Source organism: Spodoptera frugiperda, chromosome 10 (genome assembly GCF_023101765.2).
Source record: "Spodoptera frugiperda isolate SF20-4 chromosome 10, AGI-APGP_CSIRO_Sfru_2.0, whole genome shotgun sequence".
Lineage (NCBI taxonomy): Eukaryota > Metazoa > Arthropoda > Insecta > Lepidoptera > Noctuidae > Spodoptera > Spodoptera frugiperda.
Window position 1 is genome coordinate 10,976,998 of NC_064221.1, and position 23,599 is coordinate 11,000,596.

The following is a 23,599-nucleotide window of genomic DNA, read 5'->3' on the forward strand; positions in this document are numbered from 1 at the left end:
ATGCCAAGGAATAGGGTTGAAAATAGATTGAACTATAAGGTTCCATGTTACAGACGACAGCATGTCAAAGTACCCTGGCATATCAAAATGCTTCAATCGATTTTCAGCTTTATTGCAAAATGATAAAGTTAAAAGTCTATTGACAGTTTAGGGTATTTTGATGTGCTGTTGTCTGTATACAAGAAGTAATTATAAGGTCCCTGGTGAGGTTGACAATCAATAGCCTTGTCATGGCGAGCCATGGTTTGTTAGATCCTCTATGGGACTTGGAGGGAGAGGTTGCAAGTAATTGGATGGTACTGATTTGTGGGCAGGTGGTGTTTAAAGTAAGAAGGCACAATTATTATGTAGGTAGGTTATAATTTGGTAGAAAGTAGGCTAATGCTAGGTTCTAGAAAAATTTGGTACATGTTGCTATAGCTTTAATTGTGTGGGTTAAGAGGCAAGGATGCCAAATGACTCAATTTTGGCATACCTGTCCAATTCTTCTACATTCATTAACTTTTATGACACATTAGCTTCTGGCAGCAGCTTGCGTTGTGTTTCTTTGTGTGAGTGAGGTTACCGAAGGCCCATTTATCCAATAACCTTTAAATTTCTAACCCCCAAAAGGGCTGCAACGGACTTGTAACGCCTCTGGTGTTTTGGGTATCCATGGGCGGCGGCGCGGCGATTGCTTACCATCAGGTGATCCGTATGCTCATTCACCGACTTATACTTACAATAAAAAAATAATACATTACACAAAACATTTCATCTACTTCGTTCTTGGTAAATGCATTCCGTTGTATCAAATGCCATAGCAATACACAGCAATAGCGAGTCCCGTAGCAATACACAGTCCCGTAGCAACAACAGCAATAGTACACAAAGTACCGTGGACCGATACTGCGCTGAGTTTACACTATTACTGCACAATCCCCGCGTGTTGTAACGTGTCCTACGTAAAGTTCGTACCGATCACTGATGTAGATAGCTTACAGCTGGATGGTGCTAGCGATAAGGTTAATTGAAGTGAAGTTTGTTTTGAAGAGAATTGCTATGTAAATTTTTTATGTATGAAAATGAAATATGACTGCACGGTTGGTGCGGTGGCTGGGCAACTGGCTGCCGCGGAACGGGTAGCGGGTTCGATTCCCGCACGGAGCAACTCTTTGTGTGATCCACAAATTGTTGTTTCGGGTCTGGGTGTCATGTGCATGTGCATGTGAACTTGTATGTTTGTAAACGCACCCACGACACAGGAGAAAATCCTAGTGTGGGGCAACTTTAAAAAAAAATAATAGTATTGGTAGTTTTGTGTTTGATGTGAAAACGCAAAGTGAGACTTAGACTACGACTTAAATAAGCACTTAACGGACGGCCATAAGTGAGGCGCAAATAATTTAATTTCTTGTATTCACTTTTTTTTTAATTTTCTTCATAACTTTAAATATTTGTAGACTCCTGTCCGTGCCAAATAAACGTATTTTCTTTTCTTTTTTTCTTTTCACATAATTATCATAAGTTTAGTGTGTCATATGAAATAGGCCACATAATCTATAGAATATGTGCATGTGAAATTGTATGTTAATGTATACGAAACGCACTCACGATACAGGAGAAAATCCTAGTGTGAGGCAACGTTTTTAAAAAGAAAACAAAATACTGTTAGATGTTCTATTGTCCATTTTGAATCCCTCATTCAACTATAGTAACTTAAGAAACCTTAACCGGTTTTTAAAAACCATTACTGACGAATTAATATAGTATTTAAGGCAAGAATATATTATGTCCATTTTCTTTCCACTTAATTCCAAGCACATGCACGATCCAGTATCTGTACACAAACGTCCCAATGCAATGCGTCCATAAAATATTGGCAGCGGGCTCCGATGCCCGCGGCCTGCAGCTCCAGTTGACTTTTACAATCCCCCCCCCCCACGCTCGATGGGATCATCGTACGTCGTACCTGAGCTTGCTTTATACTTTTTTAAACGTTACGCAATTGTATTCAGAGCAAAATGAGAGTTACGAGATCTTTATTATTAAAAAAAGGATTAATGTAGTGATGAATAGCAAATAGAATATGAAGAATATATGAAAAGAAGACAGCATGGTTGGCGTGGTGGCTGGGCATCCGACTGCCGGTTCGATTCCCGCACAGAGCAACTCTTTGTGTGATCTACAAATTGTTGTTTCGGTCTGGGTGTTATGTGTATGTGAAATTTTATGTTTTTAAACACACCCACGACATAGGAGGAAATCTTATATGGGGCAACGGTTTTAATAAAAACATTGTAGAATAAGTGAATATTTGCCGTTTAAAGTGAATTTGGTCGTATCCTTTAATGGCCACCAAACGCCACTAGTACGACACGAGGGCTAGATAGCAGCAATCTCAAAATTGTCAGTGACTTGTCTGCGATCTTTAGACATAGCGTCATAGAAAATTCTGCTTTTATAAGGCAGGATTTTTCAAAACTTAAATAGAAATACCCAACCTATTTTCAATCTAAACTCAAATGTATTACAAAACACTGTAATATTTTATTTACCAGTCCTGTACCGTGGTTCAAAACAGGGACTCTTATCGCCAATCAATGTGTAATACATAAAACATCAAGCCAAACTTGTGACGCTGTCATAAGTTTGACACTTCGATGACGTTGTACCTCGGAGACACGTCACGACTTCACGAGTTTTGGTTTACAGCGATAAAGAATGTATAAAGAAAATACCCTGTTCCGTGTCCTTAATTGTGATTGCTGGGTTTCTTTTTTTATTGTATAAGCCGGTAAACGAGCAGACGGATCACTTGATGGTATGCAATCGCCGCCACCCATGGACAAATGAAACACCAGGGGCGTTTGGTGTATTTTGGGGGTTAGGAATTTAAGAGTTGTTGGCGAATCAGGGTTTGGGAAGATTGGGAAGGGTTATTGGGCCATTTATGTTTTTTGGATGTTTGTCCGTCAATAACGCTGAAACTACTGTAAAAAAGAACACGGCTCGATGGAAAACGGTTACCGTAGTCTATGATACCGTTTGCAACACATGGGGCATTACCGACCGTTAAGAAACCTATTTACTTCCTTCTTGAAGTACCCCATATTGTAACCTACTGGGAAAATCTTGACAGGGACTTCATTCCACAATCACAAGGCCCTAGTTCAAAAATTACAATCAAATGAGCTTGCCACTTAACCTTCATGATTGTGAAGCCAATTCCTTAGCACAAGTCGTGTGTCATTAGCGGTACATTAGCAGGTACCTACTTCCTCCATCAATAATATTGCATGTTTGCCTGTCACTAACTACTCGTATGTATGTATGTATGTATGTTGCATTACTAGTGAAATAACTAGTTGTATTTACTTGGCTTACACCGCTAACGAAAAAGCTATTGAAAAAGGAATGGTAATCTAGATACCGTATCTATATGACCATTCCTTTTTAGACAGGGGATTGTCACAGGGCCAAAATAAATACATAAAATTGTATCAAAAGTTTACGATTGAGAGAGTTCTATCAAGTATTTATTTTACAAATAAAACATTGTTATCCTAATAATATTAATTTCAAATAAACACATCTTTGTAATTGCGTCAATAAACTATTTAGTAGTTACGGTAGACAATTTAAAAAGAAATGATCTAATTTATATCCGTAAAAACATTTTCCTTTATGACGCTCCCGAGCAAAAGGTCCTAATTTCCCTGTGTAAAGCTAATTTATGTACAGGTAAATGAGTAGTTAACCCGGCAGCAACTTTATTAAAACTGGTTGGGTTCCTTCCTCAGCAAGAACCCTAAAACAGAGCTTCAGTTGAATAAACACTCTAAGCCATAAAACACAAGGTACATTATAAGTTGGGCTTAAAATCTCTGACAAAACCCAGGCAAGTCCCAACTGGGTCACTAAAACGTCGCTGTACAAAATCTTAGCAACCAATTCTCTCACAAATGTCCTATGAAAATTCACCAATTTTAATACGAAGCGACGCGAATATCTTTCGGTAATGCTATAAACTTGGCTCGGTAAATTCTAAGGCGGGGGCACACGGCTTGTCTCCCGCGTTGTGAAAAGGGCCTAATTTAATCAGTTAAGCCGTCCATTACGGTATTGGAGTCCAGGTTTTATAGCTGGGAATGAGGGTCGAAAGTGTCGCCTCTATTTAAAATAGTTTTGGGTTTAAAGTGAAATATTTTGTGACATAATTTGTTTGAGTTTAAGTAGGTGTAAGTTTTGGGTTGGGTTGATAATAAATAGACGCTGTAGTATAATTAGTTAGAAGCGAGTGAGTCCGTTTCGTACAGATTTATTCCAGTATATATATATATATCTTTACGAAAATACCTAAGTGAATCTAATCCTGAAAAGGTATTTAATTAAGTAAATACTTCACCGAACTCAAGTCTAAATATGTCTCCTTAAAAGGTGAAAGTAACCTAATTGCTATGCTAATATAGTCTTATTTTGAAGAACAACGGAATAATTTATTTTGTTCGTAACATTCTCACGGCATTTGCGGAAAATGTCTGCAAAGTGGAGATAATGTTGTTTTAAATTGTTTCGTTGCAAAGTTACGTAAATACTTGCAATTAATTCTACAGAAGTACAGGTCTTACATACTCCGGATTGAGTAGCTTAATATGGTGGTACTCTTTGTTTTAAAACAAAAGTGACATTTTAGGGATTTTCGGCAGAATAATTGAATAACAAATTGTCTGTACGGTAACTTTTTTGGTCTTTATTATTTCAGCCTAAAAATATGTGCGAAATGGAATTTTTTATACCCTTTGGAAAAAGGACTGAAATTAGATTCAGACATTAAAAGCTTTTTTAGCAGAAATATGTCGTACGAAAGATAAAAAATGATTAATTAGTTTCGAAGAATCTTCGGATTATTCCTGAATATTCTGGAGCTATATTCGGATCAACATTTGAAGAATTTCTTTCTTCTATCTAGGTATGATATTTATTTATATGAAAAACAACAAAAAGTGAAGAAAATACTTATTCTCAGAAAATTATCTGTGTCGAAAAAGAAAACCGAAAAGAAAAAATCCCGGAACATAAATTTAAAACTACACCCGCAGTAGCTCAAGAGAAACAAAATCCACTTTGTACGAAAAAATCTTTGTTTACCCAGCAACACGTAAAATATACCAGACGAGAGAAAAAGCAGGCGTTACCGTATTATTGTTCAATTTCCACTATATGGAAATATGGCCCAAAATAAACATTCGCTAAAGTTATGTTTTGTTAACTTATGCCACGCTAACGCCTGTTTCAACACTTCTACCTAAGTACCGAATAAACTTATATGATAAATCATCATCATCATCATTAGGACCCATATAAGTGAGCACTGCTGAGGAATCCTCTTCTCACACGAAGAGGTTTGAGTATTAATCACCACGCTGCTTAAGACAGGTTAGCAATTTTAAGGGTATAATTAGAAAATATAGCCCACTTTCCTCACGATGTTTTCCTTCACCGTTTTGTCATTGACGTTTAAATAATCTTAAAAATTACATGTATCTTAATAAACTCACATTGGCACTTGCCAGGAAAAAGTCACATTAGTATTTCACAGGTTTCGAACTTGTCAATAAAAAGCAGACGTCTTTAACCTCCAGGCCACTATTACTCACATATATATGACAGATAGTTCATACAAATAATGTTCATTTGATATATAGTGGTTACCCAGATATTGTGAAATAGACCCTTCAGTCTGGTGTGGTAGACAGCGAGGTGTTGCCAAAATGTGGCTTTTGTTCACGTCAGTCAAGTGTCTGGGCACTGCAATGTATTGGAGCGATGTGGGCCAGATAGATGGGCGGGGGAATTGAAACTAGGTTTTGGAACTTTTGGAGTATCGGTAAAAGGGATTGGGAGTATTTATTTTGAGAAAAATAGTTCTGAAATATTGTATCTTTGGTTTGAAGTTGAATAGTTTTGTCTTCTAAATTATTAGTGTAATCTTGGTCACCCTTTGTAAAGTAAGTACAGATCAATTTATACCATTGAGGAGTAAGAAACATTATGTGATTACCTCTTTTAAGGTACGTAGATGGGTGGTGCAGTGGCTAGGCAACCGGCTACCACATAACATAGCAGACGGTTCAATTCCCGCACAGAGCAAAGCTTTGCGTGATTCATAAATTGTTGTTTCGGGTATGTTTGTAACCGCACCTATGTTCATAAGATAAACCTAGTGTGTAGCAAAGTTTATTGTGAAAAACAAAAAACCTGTTTATGCATGAGAATACCATGACAAAGGTGTTGCCAAGATGTGTACTATAATTGTCAATTATACCTCTAAATATTAACAATCTCTCATAAAATCCTAAACGATTACTAATCGACCTGTAACAATAATTTCGCAAATAAATCATCGTTAGGAGACCGCTCAAATAAATAAACGGATTAACGGAGATCGGATCACAATCGGAATGACATCTAATATTCAGGCTAAGTAACTACCGGTTCAGAAGAGTGGGGATTAAGCGCACTTAAGATTCACGTCGTCAGCTCGCCGGCCCTGGGGAGGGGCGCGCCCTAATATCGGAAAAACTCCTTGATTTACGTTACAAGTTGAATCCTGATGCCCTGATCTGATGGGACTTCAGAGGGATCTTAAACGCGCTTAATGAGGTCGATATAAGTAGATAATTTCGCTTTTGTTACAAAGACTATGTGAAGTGTGTTTTTTTTTAATTGGTGTTATCGATAGAGTGGAGTTTGTTTGCACGGTTTGTGCGGTGGCTGGGTTGGCTGTCGTGCAACGTGTAGCGGGTTCAATTCCCGCACAGATCCAAAGCTAAACACATTTATAAATGTTGTTTCGAGTAGTTTGTAAACGCACGTTTGATATAAGAGCAACCTAGTGTTAGGCAAGTTTATTCAAAAAACAAAAAACATATTTATGCATGAGAATACCATGACAAACAGCTTCATTCCGACTACAATTGGTACTGGTAATTATGAGCCGGTCAATCAGAGCGCTCTAATGCGCTCTCGTTTAGGGTACATGTATCTCTCATAAAACCATAAACGATTTCTAATCGATCTTTACACAATAATTTCGCAAATAAATCATCATTAGGAGTAACATCACGACAATTCGCTGTCAACTGGGATTGGTCAGCTCCAGACTGCATTGTCAAAGTCAAAGTCAAAGCATTTATTTCAATTAATCCTAAATTAGGCACTTTTGAAACGTCAAATTGAATTGTCCGTCAGTCTGTCTGTCAGTGAAGCTAGATGCTCGTTCCAAAGTGTAGCTTCGAATGGAGAAGAACGAGCAAGAAACTTCATCGTTTACAATTTCTCTGATACATTATTTGATCTTTTACTTATTGTATATAGATGTAGGAACAATGTAACGACAATACGACGTCAAAAGTATGGGACAATAAAACGCAATTTGTTAGAATATAAAATAGAGCGGGTTGTTTCAAACATAGTGCCCACATATGTACACTCACAATTTTGAAATAATGCTTCTATACAAACAAAAACTAATCTTTAATTTAATTCTTCAAATCAAAAAATAACTGCTTGATGCCACAGGATCCCTAGACTACATTGGAATAAATTAATACTTTAATTTAACGTGTAACTAGTGATCGTATTAGAGCATTGTCTAGTGTGAGCGAGTGTCCAGTGGAGCCGGACCAACATGCTGCCACACATTTTTATCTTCAATATAATCTGACAGTTTATAATATGCCTGTTTACACAGTTCACGCTTTATACAAGATTTAAATTTTTTCTCGTTGATTTTGTTTTCCTATCGCTTTGACTGAATATTAGTTTTACATTGTTCTCACAGAGTTGAAGCAATCGAAACAATGTAACCATGAATTGTATTGTGAATCTGATTGGAAAAGAGTAACCTATGGAGTTTCTTGCTCGTTTTTCTCCATAGGAATCTACGCTTTGGAACGAGCAAATAGCTTCACTAGAGGACTGACCGACAGACAGACGTTATTAATATTATTACATTTGCTTGCTCAAAAGTGCCTTCCTAGTTTATTTAAAATAAATAATTTTGACTTTGACTTTGATTCAATTCTACACACACGTAAGATAACCGACAGTAAAATAAGTTCTTTACTATATACATAAGTCCGTAATAGTTTACTGTGAAGTTCAGGGATTAGTGCTAAGTTACGTAACTTTAGTTCCCAAGGGTCGTGTAAGACAATTTAAGTTTGAAACATAAGTTTTGTGACAATAAATGGTGGATGAGTCTGTGTACTGTAATGTGAAAGTGGGGAGTGTGTTGGGCTTTGTAAAAGCTAGAGACTGTGTAGAATCTTTTTATATTATGCCATTGTTTATAGAGTCTGGAATTGTGTCAAATCTTATGTCTTATCCTTTTGGGGCTTAAAACGTAGGTATATTAAGTTAGGTGTGAAGATGTCAGTCATCTTGACTAATAAATAAAATAGGAGTGTCGATATATAATATTGATATCACCGCTTGTTACTGCATGCATATGAATATATATACGATACATGATATACACAAAAAAAACATATCTGTCTGTTTGTGCCGAGTAATCTCTTAAATGACTGGACCGATTTAGATGGAACTATTATTGACAAAGGGGTACTTTCATTAATCACAAAGTCCGTCTTTCACGCGAAGCAGCGCATCAGCTAGTGTCGCATATAAATCGACAGACAATGAGTTTGTTGTTTACCATCTTGAATTCTTAATGTAAGTAAATCTCTATGAATATTGTATTAATCCATAGCTATTATTGAGTCCTTGTTTCAATTGAATACCAAATTACATCTATAGCATTACCAACAAAAATATAAACGGAAAGCATTGAAAATTTCACCATTACCAACACAAGCATAACTTTCCGAAACATCCATTTGCGAAAACCGGTTACCAGGGCGGCAGGACCCGTAGTAGGTACCTGAGCCAACCGCGGGCAATCATCCCTTCTTATTGCCCTATTTAAATATTGAACACTTACCTCCGCATTGATCGTCGGCGGCATCACAATTTTCTTCTGTGGCGGGGACCTTAGCACCACGTTCTCATCCCTTATTATAATCTGTGGCTCCATAGCCAAGAACTTCTTCTTACATTCCTGCATTTGCAAGCATTCCTTATCTTTCCTTGATAACACTGACTCTGATGACGCGTGTTTTGACGAACAAACTGACGTGTTCTTACTTGATAACTTCAAACTGTCTATGGATGCTGTCATTTTAGCACTCTCTTTGCCGTTAGAAGACGCCATTTTGGATTTTTTGACACTTATCACTGACACTTTAAATTTGGAAATTGTTTATTGTATGTGTAGGTTTTTAATTCATATTGTTTGATTTGATAGTCAAATAGATTTTTTTCACTAATGTATTTTTACTTTGTAATAGTCAAAATATATATTTGAGAATTTTCGCTAAAACACAATTACTTTTATTTTCTACTGAAAAAAAAAAGAAAATGGACATTAATGGACACTTTTTAAAGTGACAAAGCCTATTAACATTTGGAAAAGGCAAAAATATGAATTGAGGCGACCACTAAAAATAATTTTAAGTGAACCTTTTGAACTAATTTCGCGGAACAACATTTCCGACGCGGTCGTTCCAACCATCATTTTTATTTTAGGACAAAATTTAAGACCTATTTTAGTACCTTTTGGCAGAGGTCTCAGGAGAATTAGGGTAATGAGGTGTACTACTGAAATGGGGTAATAACACTGTCAGTGGGGTAATTACCGTAGTTTGTGATATACGTTTGAGGACATCTCCGGGGAGTCTTGATGGCTGTTTGTCCTTTGTCATCGTTGGCGAACTTCACGTCTAGTTAAGTCGCCTATGTACGTCTCTGACAATTTACTTAACAATAAGCTATCACAGTACGTTCATTTAGATTAACTCCCTAATCATTTTCGGTTTACAATTCCCCAAAGTTAAATTATTCTCACAATCTGAATACCAAAATTAGTTATGCCAATTAGTTCTCAAATTACGTTGATTATCCCAAATGTATTCAGTGTTAAGAAAACTAATTCTCCCCCAACGGATAAATGAAATCACGGATTTAAATTCAATCCACAATTTGTAGCAATAAAACAAACGTTTCGGGATGAAATTACATCGGAGCCAAAACCGCGGGTAAAAATGTTTGCGCGTTAAAAAATGAACCTTTCAGTCATCGGGACTCGGTGCTCGGTCGGATATCGTCGGGAAAAAAACCCGGAATTTATTTCCCATTTGTTGTGCTTTTCCACTGTCGCGCGTTCCGTCAATGAAATTGTGAATTTTGGTCCTTCGCTCCGAGAGTTTTAGCTTTAAAATACTTTTGGAAGATATTTTTTTGCTGTTACTTTAAAACTACTCTGAGGAAATATTTTTTAATTTGAATACTACTCTGAGGAAATATTTTTAATTTGAATATGTAAGATTTTTATAGTAATAAAGATATGTACCTAAAGTCGTTTATTATATTTGGTTCTGGACTTTTAGAATTTATTTCAATGCAATTATTCAAGAAAACTAAAGTTACTCTCTTTTACTAATTTTACTTTATTCAGAAACTTAGACCGTTTTCAAACCTTAAACCCATTCCATAAAGCCCATATCTTCCAAATCTAAAAACGACATACGACTACAAAATGAAGACCCACCCTTCCAGCATTGTTAGCATAATATCTCTGTAACAGACAACAACAGTTCCAAAGGTTCTGAATGGCAATACATCATCAAGAATGATCGCTCGCGAAGGATTACCATTCGCGTAAAAGGCGCACCCTATAAAAATATAGTTACAGTCCTTTGTGACGTTGACAAGGGAATGAAAGAGGGGATGAAAGAGGGGCATCCTTTACCCCGCATCAGGAACCTGTCATATACGCAAAGTAAGTCAATTGCGAGGAATAGGTACTAGGGTAACATGGTTTCTATGGAGCTCGCTAAATATAGACGGTTATTTATAAGTACTGGTTGGTTGTATACTTGCGATAGTACCTATTCTGCTTTTATTTTTATGTTTCTTACTTTATAATTTACGAAAAATTCCCTATTCAACACAAAAATAATTATTCATTTATATTTTGTTACAGAACCATGTATGGAGTATATTATAGAGTCTTCGGAATCTCGGGAATTTTATTCAACGCAGGCGAAACCTCAGACGGAGATTAAGAACTTAATAAAATTAAATTTCTTTATTCACAGTTTAATTACTGAAAGTTGACTGTTAGACAGATTGTCTAAATATATATATGCCTCTTTATTGTAAATTTTATGGTGGCTATATTTTCTGTGGTATCAAAATAATATTCCATAATGTTCTATACTAACTAGCGTCACCTGTGTGTAAAATTTATAACTTTTTTAATAAAAGATTTCTCAGTCCGTTACAAACTATACTCGAGTTTTATTAATTATCAACTCGATACCTATAATCGGTATGTCACTGAAACGATTCATTAACTATCGTAATTGACTCCAATGTGATTCATTAACGATCATTGGCATTTTAAATATTCTGTTCATTATTAGAGAGATGTCCAAACTTTTGTTTTAATGTAAACTGTTGTTGAAACTGTAAGCTGATATTTTATCAATACTGTTTTGTTTTTGGTTTGAAATAAAATAAATAGAGAGTGGTTTTAAATCGAATTGTGTTCTGTTATAATTTGTTAAATAAGTTTTTTTGATTGTTTTAATTATAGTTTGTTGTTTTTGATTAAAATTATAATTGTTTATCATTGCTTAACCAGTGCAATTTTTAGGTACAGATAGTAAACATATGTATAGGTAATATCAATATGGTATGAAATCTGAAAACAAATTTATTTCAGGAAATATTGAATAAAAGGTTACAATGAATAATTACAGACTTTTAAATTGAATACCGTATCGCATCCGACATTGGGAACAAAGCGTTAATTCTTTAACACCGTCACGTCGGGAAATCAACGTTTTGTTTAAAAAGAATGAACAAAAAGTAATGAGACTTATCAATATTCATAACGTTCTTTTCACTTCTTTCTTTTTGTATTATATTTTTACTTATTTTGTTGGGAAATCAAGTTGTTGCTTCATTTATAGCCGACTTCAGAAAAAGGAGGTTCTCAGTTTGATCTGTATATATGCATGTTTGTGCGCAATTAGATTAATTTTTACTTATATAAATGACGATACATACGTAAACAACTTTAATAATAACTCCAGAAAAACGTATTTTTAGACTATGAAAGCACAAATTGAAGGCTTTGTCACACTAACTATATTTGCAATGTAAATGTCCGTCACGTATGTGATTTTATTACCACACACCTACTGGACAGTGACGTCACAGCTCTCACGTACAACCAGGAGGCTGCCAAGAACTGTCGCCAAATTACACTCTGTTTGTTTCCTACCTTATGTAAAATGGCACAGTTTTAAAAGGAAAATCTTTATTATCATTCTAGTATATAGCACATAATCCATTCATATTGTCACGCCTGTAATCCCCGAAGGGGTAGGCAGAGGTGCACATTATGGCACGTAATGCCACTGCGTACACCCACTTTTCACAATTTATGTTGTAAGTCCCATGTAATAGTGGTGAGCCTATTGCCATATACCGGGCACATTTCCAGACTCCGTGCTACCACTGAGAAATTTTCTAAAAACCGAGACCCCTTGCCCGGCAGTCGCATGCAACCTCTCGGCCAACGAGGCAGTCTCGAGTATATAACACAACTGGTGCGCTTTTTTATGGATTAGGTGGTAAACGAGCAAACGAGTCACCTGATGGTAAGCGATTAGCGCCGCCCATGGACACTCGTAACAAAATTCGGTCTCGGACTGGGATGACTACACGGTTGGCGTGGTGGCTAGGCAACTAGTTGCCGTGCAACGTGTACCGGGTTCGATTCCTGCACGGAGCAACTCTTTGTGTGATTCACAAATGGTTATTTCGGGTCTGGGTATCATACGCATGTGAAATTGTATATTAGTAAACGCACCCAGGATACAAGAAAAATCCAAGTGTATGGCAATGTTTAATTAAAAAAAAAGAATCTCCTGTGTCGCATTTTCGACCAGTGATTTAGATTTGAAAATGCAACACTAACACTTTTATATAACTTATTAGTTGTGTTCTCTGTATTTTTGTGCTTAATATGTATCCCACAGTTACGTTTTGCAAAAAAAAATAATATCAAAAAAGGACCAAAAGCACAAAAGACCACAAAGTATAAAAATGGTATTTATATATACAACATTTTTATGCTTAATACGTATCCCAAAAATATTTTTAGTAAAAAAAAATATCAAAAAAGGACCAAAAGCACAAAAGACCACAAAGTATAAAAATGGTATTTATACTTATATATAAATCATTTTTGTGCTTAATATGTATCCCAAAAATATTTTTATAAAAAAAATATCAAAAAAGGACCAAAAGCACCAAAGGACCAGAAAGTATAAAAATGGTATCGGTAAACAGTGTGGCAGGCTGTTAGTTCGACGTCGCGATAACTATCAGTAAACCTATTACTTTTATTCCAACTATAAGTCTTGCACGGGACACTAGGCATTGGGACACAATCTTATGTGAAATTGGATTTAAATTGCTAGCTATTAATTCTCGATTTTATTGAGCGTTTTCTACTGACATTTTCCATAGCTTTTATTTCCCAAATTGCATATAAAAATAATATATGCATACATATAATTATTTGTAATGTTTCCTATTGGAAATGTGGTCTAATTGAAGTTCGAAATTGATGTTGATTAAAACTTGTGAATAAATTCAAAACAAAACAACATCAACTGAAAAAGCAACGTCACGCCTTTTATTTTCGAAGTGGTAGGCAGAGGTGCACATTACGGCACGTAATGCCGGTATACAATGTAAAATACAACAGAATGTAGATAACTGTCCATTATAAATGAATGAGAGTTTTTATACATAGATAATATATTTTAATTCATATCAAACTTGGTTAGATATTTAATTCAAATATCTCAGTAAACTGACAATAATTAAATTCTTAACATAAATATTGAGTAGATGTTATCTCTATCTTTACTATATAAAGATTTAAATACGTTAGAAGGATACAAGACGGAATATAATTACGGGAAAGAGTTTCTCCTATAATTTTATGTATAAATTTGCGAACTCTTCAACATGTAGTGATAAAATACTTCAGAAATGGTCCTACATATATAAAATTAGAATTTAGTGATGTAAGAAGAGTCTATAACACATTTTTAATGAAATATCAGTCGATTAATCTCAGTCTGGATTAAAATCCTGTTCTTGTGAAGGATCTAGATAAATTAATGTCTGGAGCTGACAAAGACATTCATCTTGACCTAAAATATTTTTCATTCTGAACTAGATATTCAGATTATCGCGCCTACTTTTGTTACAATTAAAAATAAATTGGTCGTTAGTAATATATAATATACTGAGTATTGTTGATTTATAGGTTCTTTCTAATGTTTCTGTAACAAAAGAACTTCGTGTATTTTTTAAGTACAAACTGTCAAACAAGTTTTTTTCTTTGTGTAGAGACCTCTGCCTGATCATTTGGTATGGTAATCTTAGATAAAAAAAACCCTCAAGTCTGTACTACGTGTCAGTAAAACAATGTCCTTGGTCGTACGACATCCAAGGATTTTAGTTCGTGGTCCTTTGGTACGAAGTGTTTTTATTACAGAAAATATACGTCGGAAAATCGCTTTTCAATATCGTATTGGAATCTAATAAAATTATGCTAGATATCGAATATTAAATGTAATTAAATTATCGTGTCTTTCTTGTTTTACGACGGCGACATCCAATTTTATTTTATTATACCTCATTAGAAGACATTTATAGTGGTTTTAATTATTGTTAGAGGTGGGTGTCTATACTACACTGGGTACACATGCACTAGGGTTCACAAATAACAGTTCACAGTGTTGTTTATAGTATTTAGTTGCGCGGGAGCGGCGCAGCGGGACGCGGCCTGCCCTGCCCGCGGCTGGCGCCTCACTGCCGCCCAGCCAGCTCGCGGGATGGCGGGATGGCGGGACGCCCTACCAAGCAAATAACCAAAGGTCCTTTCTTCCAACGACCTTTTTGTCTGATCCCAGAGTTATTTTCTACTGTGACATCAATAATAGTAACGTAAATATAATATCTCGCCGCATGTTAACCCTAAGGGTAAATGGACTATTAATTACTTTTAGTTCTCGCAATATACGAGCGTATCTCTCACTATATATGAGTGGACATTTCAAATAGTTTGCTACTATTAAGTAGTTTTAAGTAGCAAAAACTGAACATACGTTTCAGCATATCAATTCAGCCATCTTTCCCAATAATAGTAATGATAAAAACGTGTGTAACATGGCTGTTAATGTTAGGGGTGTGTGCGAAGACGTAGAGGGTAACTGTGGGTAGGCGGTTAGACGTAGTACCCTCATTATTTAAGGGAATGGCTTAATTAAGTTTTTGGGGGTATAATAGAGACGTCACTGTACATATTGCGTCGTTCAGATATTACATGTTTACTCATGTAACGAGCTTGTGAAACAGATTTCATTTGATTTTAAGACGTGTTCTCATCATTGTAGGGTTGTTATTTAGTTTTTAATTAAGATGTTTGGATTAAATAAGAATATTTTTGTACTTTTCGTGTTCGTTTTATGTTTTTGTTTTATATTAAGAAATGTATTATTAGTTTGAGTTAACTTTAAGTAAAATAAACTCATTATATTTTTATTAGTACGTAGTAGGATTTTATAAAGGTTGAAGATACCTACATTAACTGTTTAATGATTTCAGCTTACCTAAATATTATGTTTTGTAGTTTAGAGGCATTTTATTAAAACCTAAATCTGTGTCCCGCACTGTTTCAAACTTCCACTCGAAGGACAAACAAAATTGAAACTTTGGCTGTTTACTCAGCGTGCTTCTGTGTGGTATGGAGAGTGTGTATAAGTAAATACATATACATAATATAACTACATTTACATATTGTATGTATGTCTTCTCAAAGTAAGCAGTCGTATAAATAAGCTGGATAACTACTGCTGTGAATTTAAGAATTAGCGAAGGACACTTTCGTTGTTATAGGAATGAGATCTAATGACTTGTCACTGTTTAGAGGGTGCCGGGGCTCCGGCTTAAAAAGCAGGAGTAGGAACAGGGTGGTTTTTAGTCAGTAAGAGTCCGACACTCCCTCTCACCTCAAGCGAGGCGTGACAAGTATTTTTTTAAGGGGAGAACATCATCCAATCAATTTTCACGCCTTGGGCGAGACGAGTGTGAGTGTTAGACTCTTACTGATTACTTTGCTACTGATTATCTTCACTTAATCCGAAGATTAAACTAGGAACTTCATTGTCCTCACATAATACCACTAGATCGTATCTTACTACACTTAACTAATAAATCAGTCATGTATTTCCAGAAAACGCAAAAACCACAATCTTAAGGAATTGTTCCCTTTTTTACGGTACGTAATAAATTATGTGAGACACGATAATTTTAGTTTGAGCGAGATTCGAACAGACACGAGCAATATTAACATAATCTTTCGCGGAACGGTTATTTTAGTTCTTACCTGTAAAGCTTACTTGTGAAAATATATTTAAGAATTTATATGATAAGTCAATGCCAAAGTATATTTTTATACTTTACCATTAAGAATATATAAGGTGTTCTAAAAGTATCTGCTAAGGCTTTAATGGGAGGTAGTATTGTGTTTAAAGATTACAATAAATCTCTAATATAAATTATAATAAATCTGTAGAGAGGTCAATTCTGTACATGAAATATATTTCCAAAATAACTATCAGCGGGTGATTAGTAATCGATACTGACGCCAAAAATGCAATCAGAAATTTTTTTGTCTGTCTGTCTGTCTGTCTGTCTGTCTGTCTGTCTGTCTGTCTGTCTGTCTGTCTGTCTGTCTGTCTGTATGTTCTTTATAGAAATAAAAACCACTCGACAGATTTCAATGAGACTTGGTACAATTGTTCTTCATACTCCTGGGTAGGTTATAGTATACATTTCATCACGTTACGATCAATAGGAGCAGAGCAGTGGAGGGAAATGTTGGGAAAATAGGAGAACTTACTCCATTTTTTAAGCTTCCGTCGCGTGTGCAGCCTTAATGGTTAAAGCTACACAGAAATAATGTATCACGGAAATATTCTCCTTAAAATTGTTTAAAAAATATTCCACGACAGCAAAAGTCTATCTCTTATGGTTGACTCACAATAACACGTGTAACTCCTGATAGCTTAGCAGTTCGGAGCTTTCTGATTATATTTGTCTACTCTTACGTATATTACACTCTCATTCATCCCTAATTAAATATGTGCGTGAATACTGAATGTAGGGGTCGCAATACCGGATCATTTAAGCAAAACCGGTATTTTTAGTAATCCGGTATTTTCGATATTTTCGGGATTAAGCGAAAGTTAGCAAATATGTCCTTTTTTTTATCTGTCTGTATGATCAGGCTTGGTATAAACTTGGTATAATTATACCTTATTATCCTGGGCATAAAATAGGATACTTTTTATCTTGGAAAAATAAGTAAAAAAAAATCTTAATTTTTCAGTTTTATACTACAGAACGCGAGCTCAACAGCAGTAGCTCAATAGAGGGATCTCCTTAATTATTATGGGCCTCGCCATATTTGGGTCCAATAGATACCTATTTATAAAATGTCAATGTCAGAGTTACTCAAAATGGAGAAATAAAACATCCACGCGAAGACCGACATCCACGCGGACGGAGTCGCGGGCGGAAGCTAGTCTCTAATATAAATGATAGATTTGGAGATTTATTTTCATACAAAAAAGTCTACGTGTGAATTTGTTATGAAAGAGTTATCTCTTTCTCTGTCTCTGTCTGAAGCAACGTATCGTGATAATGACGGAGTGGTTTTTAGTCAGTAAGAGTCTGACACTCACCCAAGGTGGAAAAATGATTGGATAATTTTCCCTCCTCAAAAAAAAAAAACATCAGCCTGTTCTCGTCCACTGCTCGCCATAGGCTTCTCCATTGACACGCCACTAAGCTTAATCTTCAGCTCTACGCTTCCTACACTCCCAGCCACTCTGTGGATATCGTTACACTACCTAGCTGGTACTAAAAAGCTTCATTGTAGTCCAAAACACAAAGTAAACATAATTTGAAAAACTGCAACGCGACAAAATTCCTCTCACGTATTGCTTTGACACGTTGTCTAATATGTGAGCGAAGTTTACAGTTTTATATTAGGTCTAATTTCGAACAGAATGTGTTGGCATTCGACACACGTACTTAATAACGGGTGGGTGATATAAGCCATTATTTATCTTGCAAATATTGATCCCTAAACAAAATGGCTGACTGTGTTTACCTTCGGTAAGTTATTGAAAGATTTCGTGTGATAATGTTATTGTTAAACTTGTTGGGTGCCGCGGTTTTGCTTGTAAAACATCATTACATTTGAATTCTGCGTAAAGTTGCACACAGCACATCAACACATCAACAGTCTATAAGTGGCCACTGCTGACAAAATTTTTGGATTCGGTAATACTTCTAAAAGCCCCTCCTAAGTCGGAAATGCTGAAAACCGCACCTAAATTGGTTCAGCCAATCGCAAGATAAACGCATACAAACAAACTCTTTTTTAATTCGGTTAAAAAGTTAATTAAAATTACATCCACTACTGGCAAATGGGTTCATTTTTAATTTAAAAAAGACCTTAGATTGCTATAATACCTTCCATACCAACATTGGAACATACTCAAACGCTACAAATTAAGACTCGTTAGTGACAGGACACCGAAACAATGACCACAGTGGCTAAATAAACTACAAACTACAAACAGACTTCCAAAACTGCAGTTCATAGCACATACGCTAAAGATGGAAAGGAATGCTTTTAGCAACGACATTAGAGTTAGAGTCAGTGCAAGTCAGCGACTCCTAACATTAATCCACGTCTGTTCTGTACACATATCAGGCTAAACAGAACCAATGTAAGCTTACCTTCAAATGTGTGGAAGAGTCATACTAAGAGAGACCAAAGTTAATCAGACACTTCGATGTATACAACCAGTTTATCTTGGTCTTGTTTTGTATGATTCTTGTACATATTCGAAGGTCAGTTTATACTGGTATTGTTTAGTTTGATATGCAGCTATGTGTGTCTACGATATATGTGCCATTTGATAAATGTGGCTGCTAAGGAACTCTGCTGGGTTACAGTATGGGTGTGTTTAAGTATTGGTTGTCTTTTGTCTTTTTCTTTATTTTTGGTAGGTAATGGGTTGTGGTGGATGTTATTGGCTGCAGTTTAAAGATTTTTGTTTGATAGGTATCATAGTATTGTTGTAGTTCTTTGGTTTGTCTACTACTGGTGAGTAAGGTTGCGCGGTGGCTGGGCAACTGGTTGCCGTGCATCATGTAGTGGTTTTGATTCTCGCACGAAGCAACACTTTGTGTTATCCACAAATTGTTGTTTCGGATCTGGGTGTTATATGCATGTGAACTTGTATGTTTGTAAACGCACCATGACACAGGCGAAAATCCTAGGATCAGCAATATAGCATACTAGCTACTTCCGCGTGATTTCACCCGCTCTGCTTGGCTCCTATTGGTCATAGCGTGATGTTTTATAGCCTATAGCCTTTCTCGATAAATGCACTATTCAACATAAAATAAAAAATAGTTCTGGAGATTAGCGCGTTCAAACAAACAAACAAACTCTTCAGCTTTATAATATTAGTATAGATTTAGATACAAAAAAATAATCTAAAATATCATGAGGAAATAATATATTTTTTAGTTATAAGTTTGAAATCGCCAACCCGCATTGAGCAAGCGTGGTGATTAATGCTCAAACCTTCTTCGTGTGAGAAGAGGCCTTTGGTTAGCAGTGGCTACTTATACGCTATGAATGTGATATGATATGACCTTATACAAATTAATTAATTCCGCAGCTTCCACACAAAGAACATTAACAGCAGATGTACAAACAAAAACAAATTGCATCGCCGTCATTGCATTCCCAACCCAATGTCGACTGCATAAAATTGCTAATAAAATAAAAACAAAAGGGAGACGGCCAAGCTAAACATCGCGGTGGAAATTAATCGAATTTTATACAAACATTCATTACGGATTCCCAGTGGAGTAGTGAACCTATGGTACATGTGGGTCGAAGAGGCAAGATGGCTCCAGGACGCCATGTCCAGAATATGTGACGTGGCGATGCCCCGGGTCCGTCCAGGTCAGCGCAAGCGCCAGGTGTACTGGTGGTCGCAAGAGCTGGCTGCTCTGCGCAATGCGTGCGTAGCTGCGCGCCGCCGGTACACGAGGCACCGCAGGCTCCGTATCCGCGCTCCAGACGCGGAGGTAAGAGAGGCGGAGTTGTACGAGGGGTACAAGGTGGCGAAGGCCGCCCTCAAAGCGGAGATTTGGCGGGCTAAAGAGGAAGCCCGCCGGGAGATGCTGGAGACTCTGAACAGAGATCCATGGGGGCGCCCCTATCGGATGGTGCGTGATAAGCTCCGCACGTGGGCTCCCCCACTGACTCAGAGTCTCCGGCCAGAGGTCGTAGAGGAAGTAGTCGGCACCTTGTTTCCCCGACTACGGAGGGGTTTCACCCCTCCATCCATGACTCCGCCCCCTGCGGTGCCCAATGCGGGCCACAATGACGACGACGACGACATCGTTCCGGAGGTGACCGAGGCAGAACTGAGAGCGGCGGTGCGCCGGATGGGCGCCAAGAACACCGCCCCAGGACCCGATGGCCTACATGGCAAGGCGTGGGTCCTGGCCTCGGAGGCTCTCGGGCCTCGATTAATAGGTCTCTATAGCGCATGCTTGGAGAGGGGCCAGTTCCCGCTTCAGTGGAAGACGGGAAAACTGGTCCTCGTGAAGAAGCCGGGGCGCCCTGCGGACTCTCCATCCGCGTACCGGCCCATTGTGCTGCTCGACGAGGTGGGAAAAGTCTTCGAAAGGATAATTTCGAACCGCCTCGTCGCGCACTTGTCCGGATCTGGGCCGGACCTCGCGGATGGCCAGTTCGGCTTCCGCAGAGGGCGCTCCACGGTGGACGCCATCATGCGCGTAAGGGACCTCACGACGGGGACTGCAGTGTCCAGGGGTAAGGTCGTTGTAGCGGTGTCTCTGGACATTGCCAACGCCTTCAACTCCCTACCCTGGAGCTGCATACTGGAGGCACTTCGGTATCATCGGGTTCCTACCTACCTCCGTCATATAATCGAGGCCTACCTGACAGACAGGTATGTCATATACCCCGGTCACCAGGGCGAATGGAAACGGCGAGAGATGTCGCGCGGTGTTCCACAGGGTTCGGTTTTGGGACCGCTCCTGTGGGATATCGGTTACGACTGGGTGCTGCGCACCGACCTCCCGAACGGCGTCGACGTAATATGTTACGCCGACGATACGCTAGTGTTAGCGCACGGGAGGTCGCACCAGGCGGCGGCCAACTTAATGGCGAGAGCGGTTGCGACAGTTGTTGATAGGATCCGGCAATTGGGACTCGAGGTGGCGCTCCACAAGTCCGAGGCCATGTGTTTTCATGGCCGCGGGAACGCGCCACCTCCGGGTGGGTCCCAAATAACGGCAGGAGGGGTTACCATCGGCGTCGAGACGACGATGAAGTATCTAGGACTCGTCCTCGACAGTCGATGGAACTTCGTGGAGCACTTCCGACGTTTGGCTCCTAAGTTGGAACGGACGGGGGCTGCGCTTAAGCGGCTCCTGCCAAACCTCGGGGGGCCAAATGCCTCCTGCCGGAGGTTGTACGCGGGGATCGTGCGGTCCATGGCCCTCTACGGCGCCCCTGTGTGGGCGCCGAATCTGATGCGGCGGCCAGCTCGGACGCTGCTCACGTCTCAGAGGGTCATGGCCATCCGGGTGATCCGCGGATATCGCACGATCTCCGGGGAGGCGGCGAACCTCCTTGCCGGATTACCGCCGTGGGATTTGGAGGCGAAGGTGCTCGCGCGCGTGTTCAGTTTGCGCGCCGACGCGTGTCGCCGGGGCGAAACTCCACTGCCGCGCCAGATCAGTGCGTGGCGGGACGAGCTCCGGCGCGATCTCATGGCGGAATGGCAGCAACGACTGTCGCAACCGAGGGCTGGGCTCGCTGTCATCGCAGCGGTAAGTCCCCTCTTTGAGGAGTGGCTAGAGAGGCGCCACGGCGTCCTCACCTACCGCCTGACGCAGGTGCTTACCGGACATGGGAGTTTCGGTAGGTTCCTGTTCCTTATTGGGCGGGAGGAAACGCCCGGGTGTCATCACTGTGAGGACCGCCCGGAGGACACGGTAGAACATACGGTGGCGGTGTGCCCTGCGTGGGCTGAGCACCGCCAAGTCCTCAGGGATGTGGTCGGCGACGGCGACCTCTCGCGCCCGGCACTGGTTCAGGCCATGGTGCGGAGCGAGAGGGACTGGGATGCCGTCTCCTCCTTCTGCGAAGCAGTCATGCTAGCTAAGGAGGAGGCGGGGCGCGTGAGAGAACAAACCTCCTCACGCCCCAGCCGTCGCGAGAGACAGTCCGGGCGTCGGGGATCGCGAGACGATCTCCGGCCACCGTAAGTGCGGGCCTGCGGACGGCGAGCAAGGGTAGCTCACCGCCCGAACAGAACCAGACCCGTGCGTGCGGCGCGTCGCGTTCCGCGCGCGCCTCAAAGAGCCATCAGACCACCACAGATGGGGCCCAGCAGGGCTGATGCCTGACCCGGAGCTGCGGACTACCTAGCGGGTTTACCGGGGCTCCGGCTCGAAAAGCAGGAGAAGGAACGGGGTGGTTTTTAGTCAGTAAGAGTCTGACACTCCCTCTCGCCTCACCCAAGGCGAGAAAAGTCATTGGATGATTTTCCCCCCTCAAAAAAAAAAAAAAAAAAAATGGTACATGTGGGTACATCTCAATGTATACAAGACCAGTTTACCATGGTCTCGCTTTGTATGGTCTTTCTATACACTCAACGGTCAGTTTATACTGGTTATTCATAGCTTGATGTGCAGCTCTGTATACACACAGAATCGGTGACAAACAGACAAACAGTGGCCGTAGTTAGCGATTAAATCAGATTGCAATGTTTGATCGAGCTGCGCGAACCGTTTTACTGAACATTTTCTCTTTAAATCCTGAGTTACTTTGATAGTTTTAATGGATTTTTATGTTTATTTGTCTACGAGCTTTCCGTTTGTGTAGTCAAAAGAAAAACAAGTGGATTTAATGACTTTTTATCTTAGAATACAAAAATTATACCATAAAATAGAAAGTAATATTAGAACTTAAGATGAGATATTTACCATGTTTATGTATGTCTATAAATTTCCGATATTTCGGCACTGTTGCAAGTGTCATGATCACGGATGAACTCTAATGTTAGTGTTAGTGACAATATCAGTTTAAAAATAGAAAGTGTGACATACTTTTTTTTTAAATAAAGGGTCCTTCATTTTGTATTACACTCACTGAGAGATTATGTATGAAATAGATTAAATAAAAGGCGACGTACAACCTACGCCTACTTTTCCTTTCAAAAACATAGTCAAGTTAATATGCCATAACAATCACTAGCTCGCTCGTTAATAT

The 23,599-nt window shown here is 38.8% G+C and overlaps 1 protein-coding gene across 2 annotated transcripts in view; it reads right to left on the minus strand.

Annotated features, from left to right (window-relative positions):
• LOC118277080 (dipeptidyl aminopeptidase-like protein 6) overlaps window positions 1-23,599 on the minus strand; it is a 262,572-nt gene that overhangs the window by 113,760 nt on the left and 125,213 nt on the right. The window contains exons 1-2 of one of the 2 annotated variants that reach the window (XM_050696144.1): window positions 14,830-15,016; window positions 8,987-9,418 (exon numbers count right to left, since the gene is read on the minus strand). The exons of the other annotated variant lie outside the window; for it this stretch is intronic. Coding sequence (XP_050552101.1) covers window positions 8,987-9,256 — 270 coding nt within the window. The 5' untranslated portion in view covers window positions 9,257-9,418; window positions 14,830-15,016. Of the gene's footprint in view, window positions 1-8,986; window positions 9,419-14,829; window positions 15,017-23,599 lie in introns of those variants that run through there. 2 annotated transcript variants of the gene reach the window in all.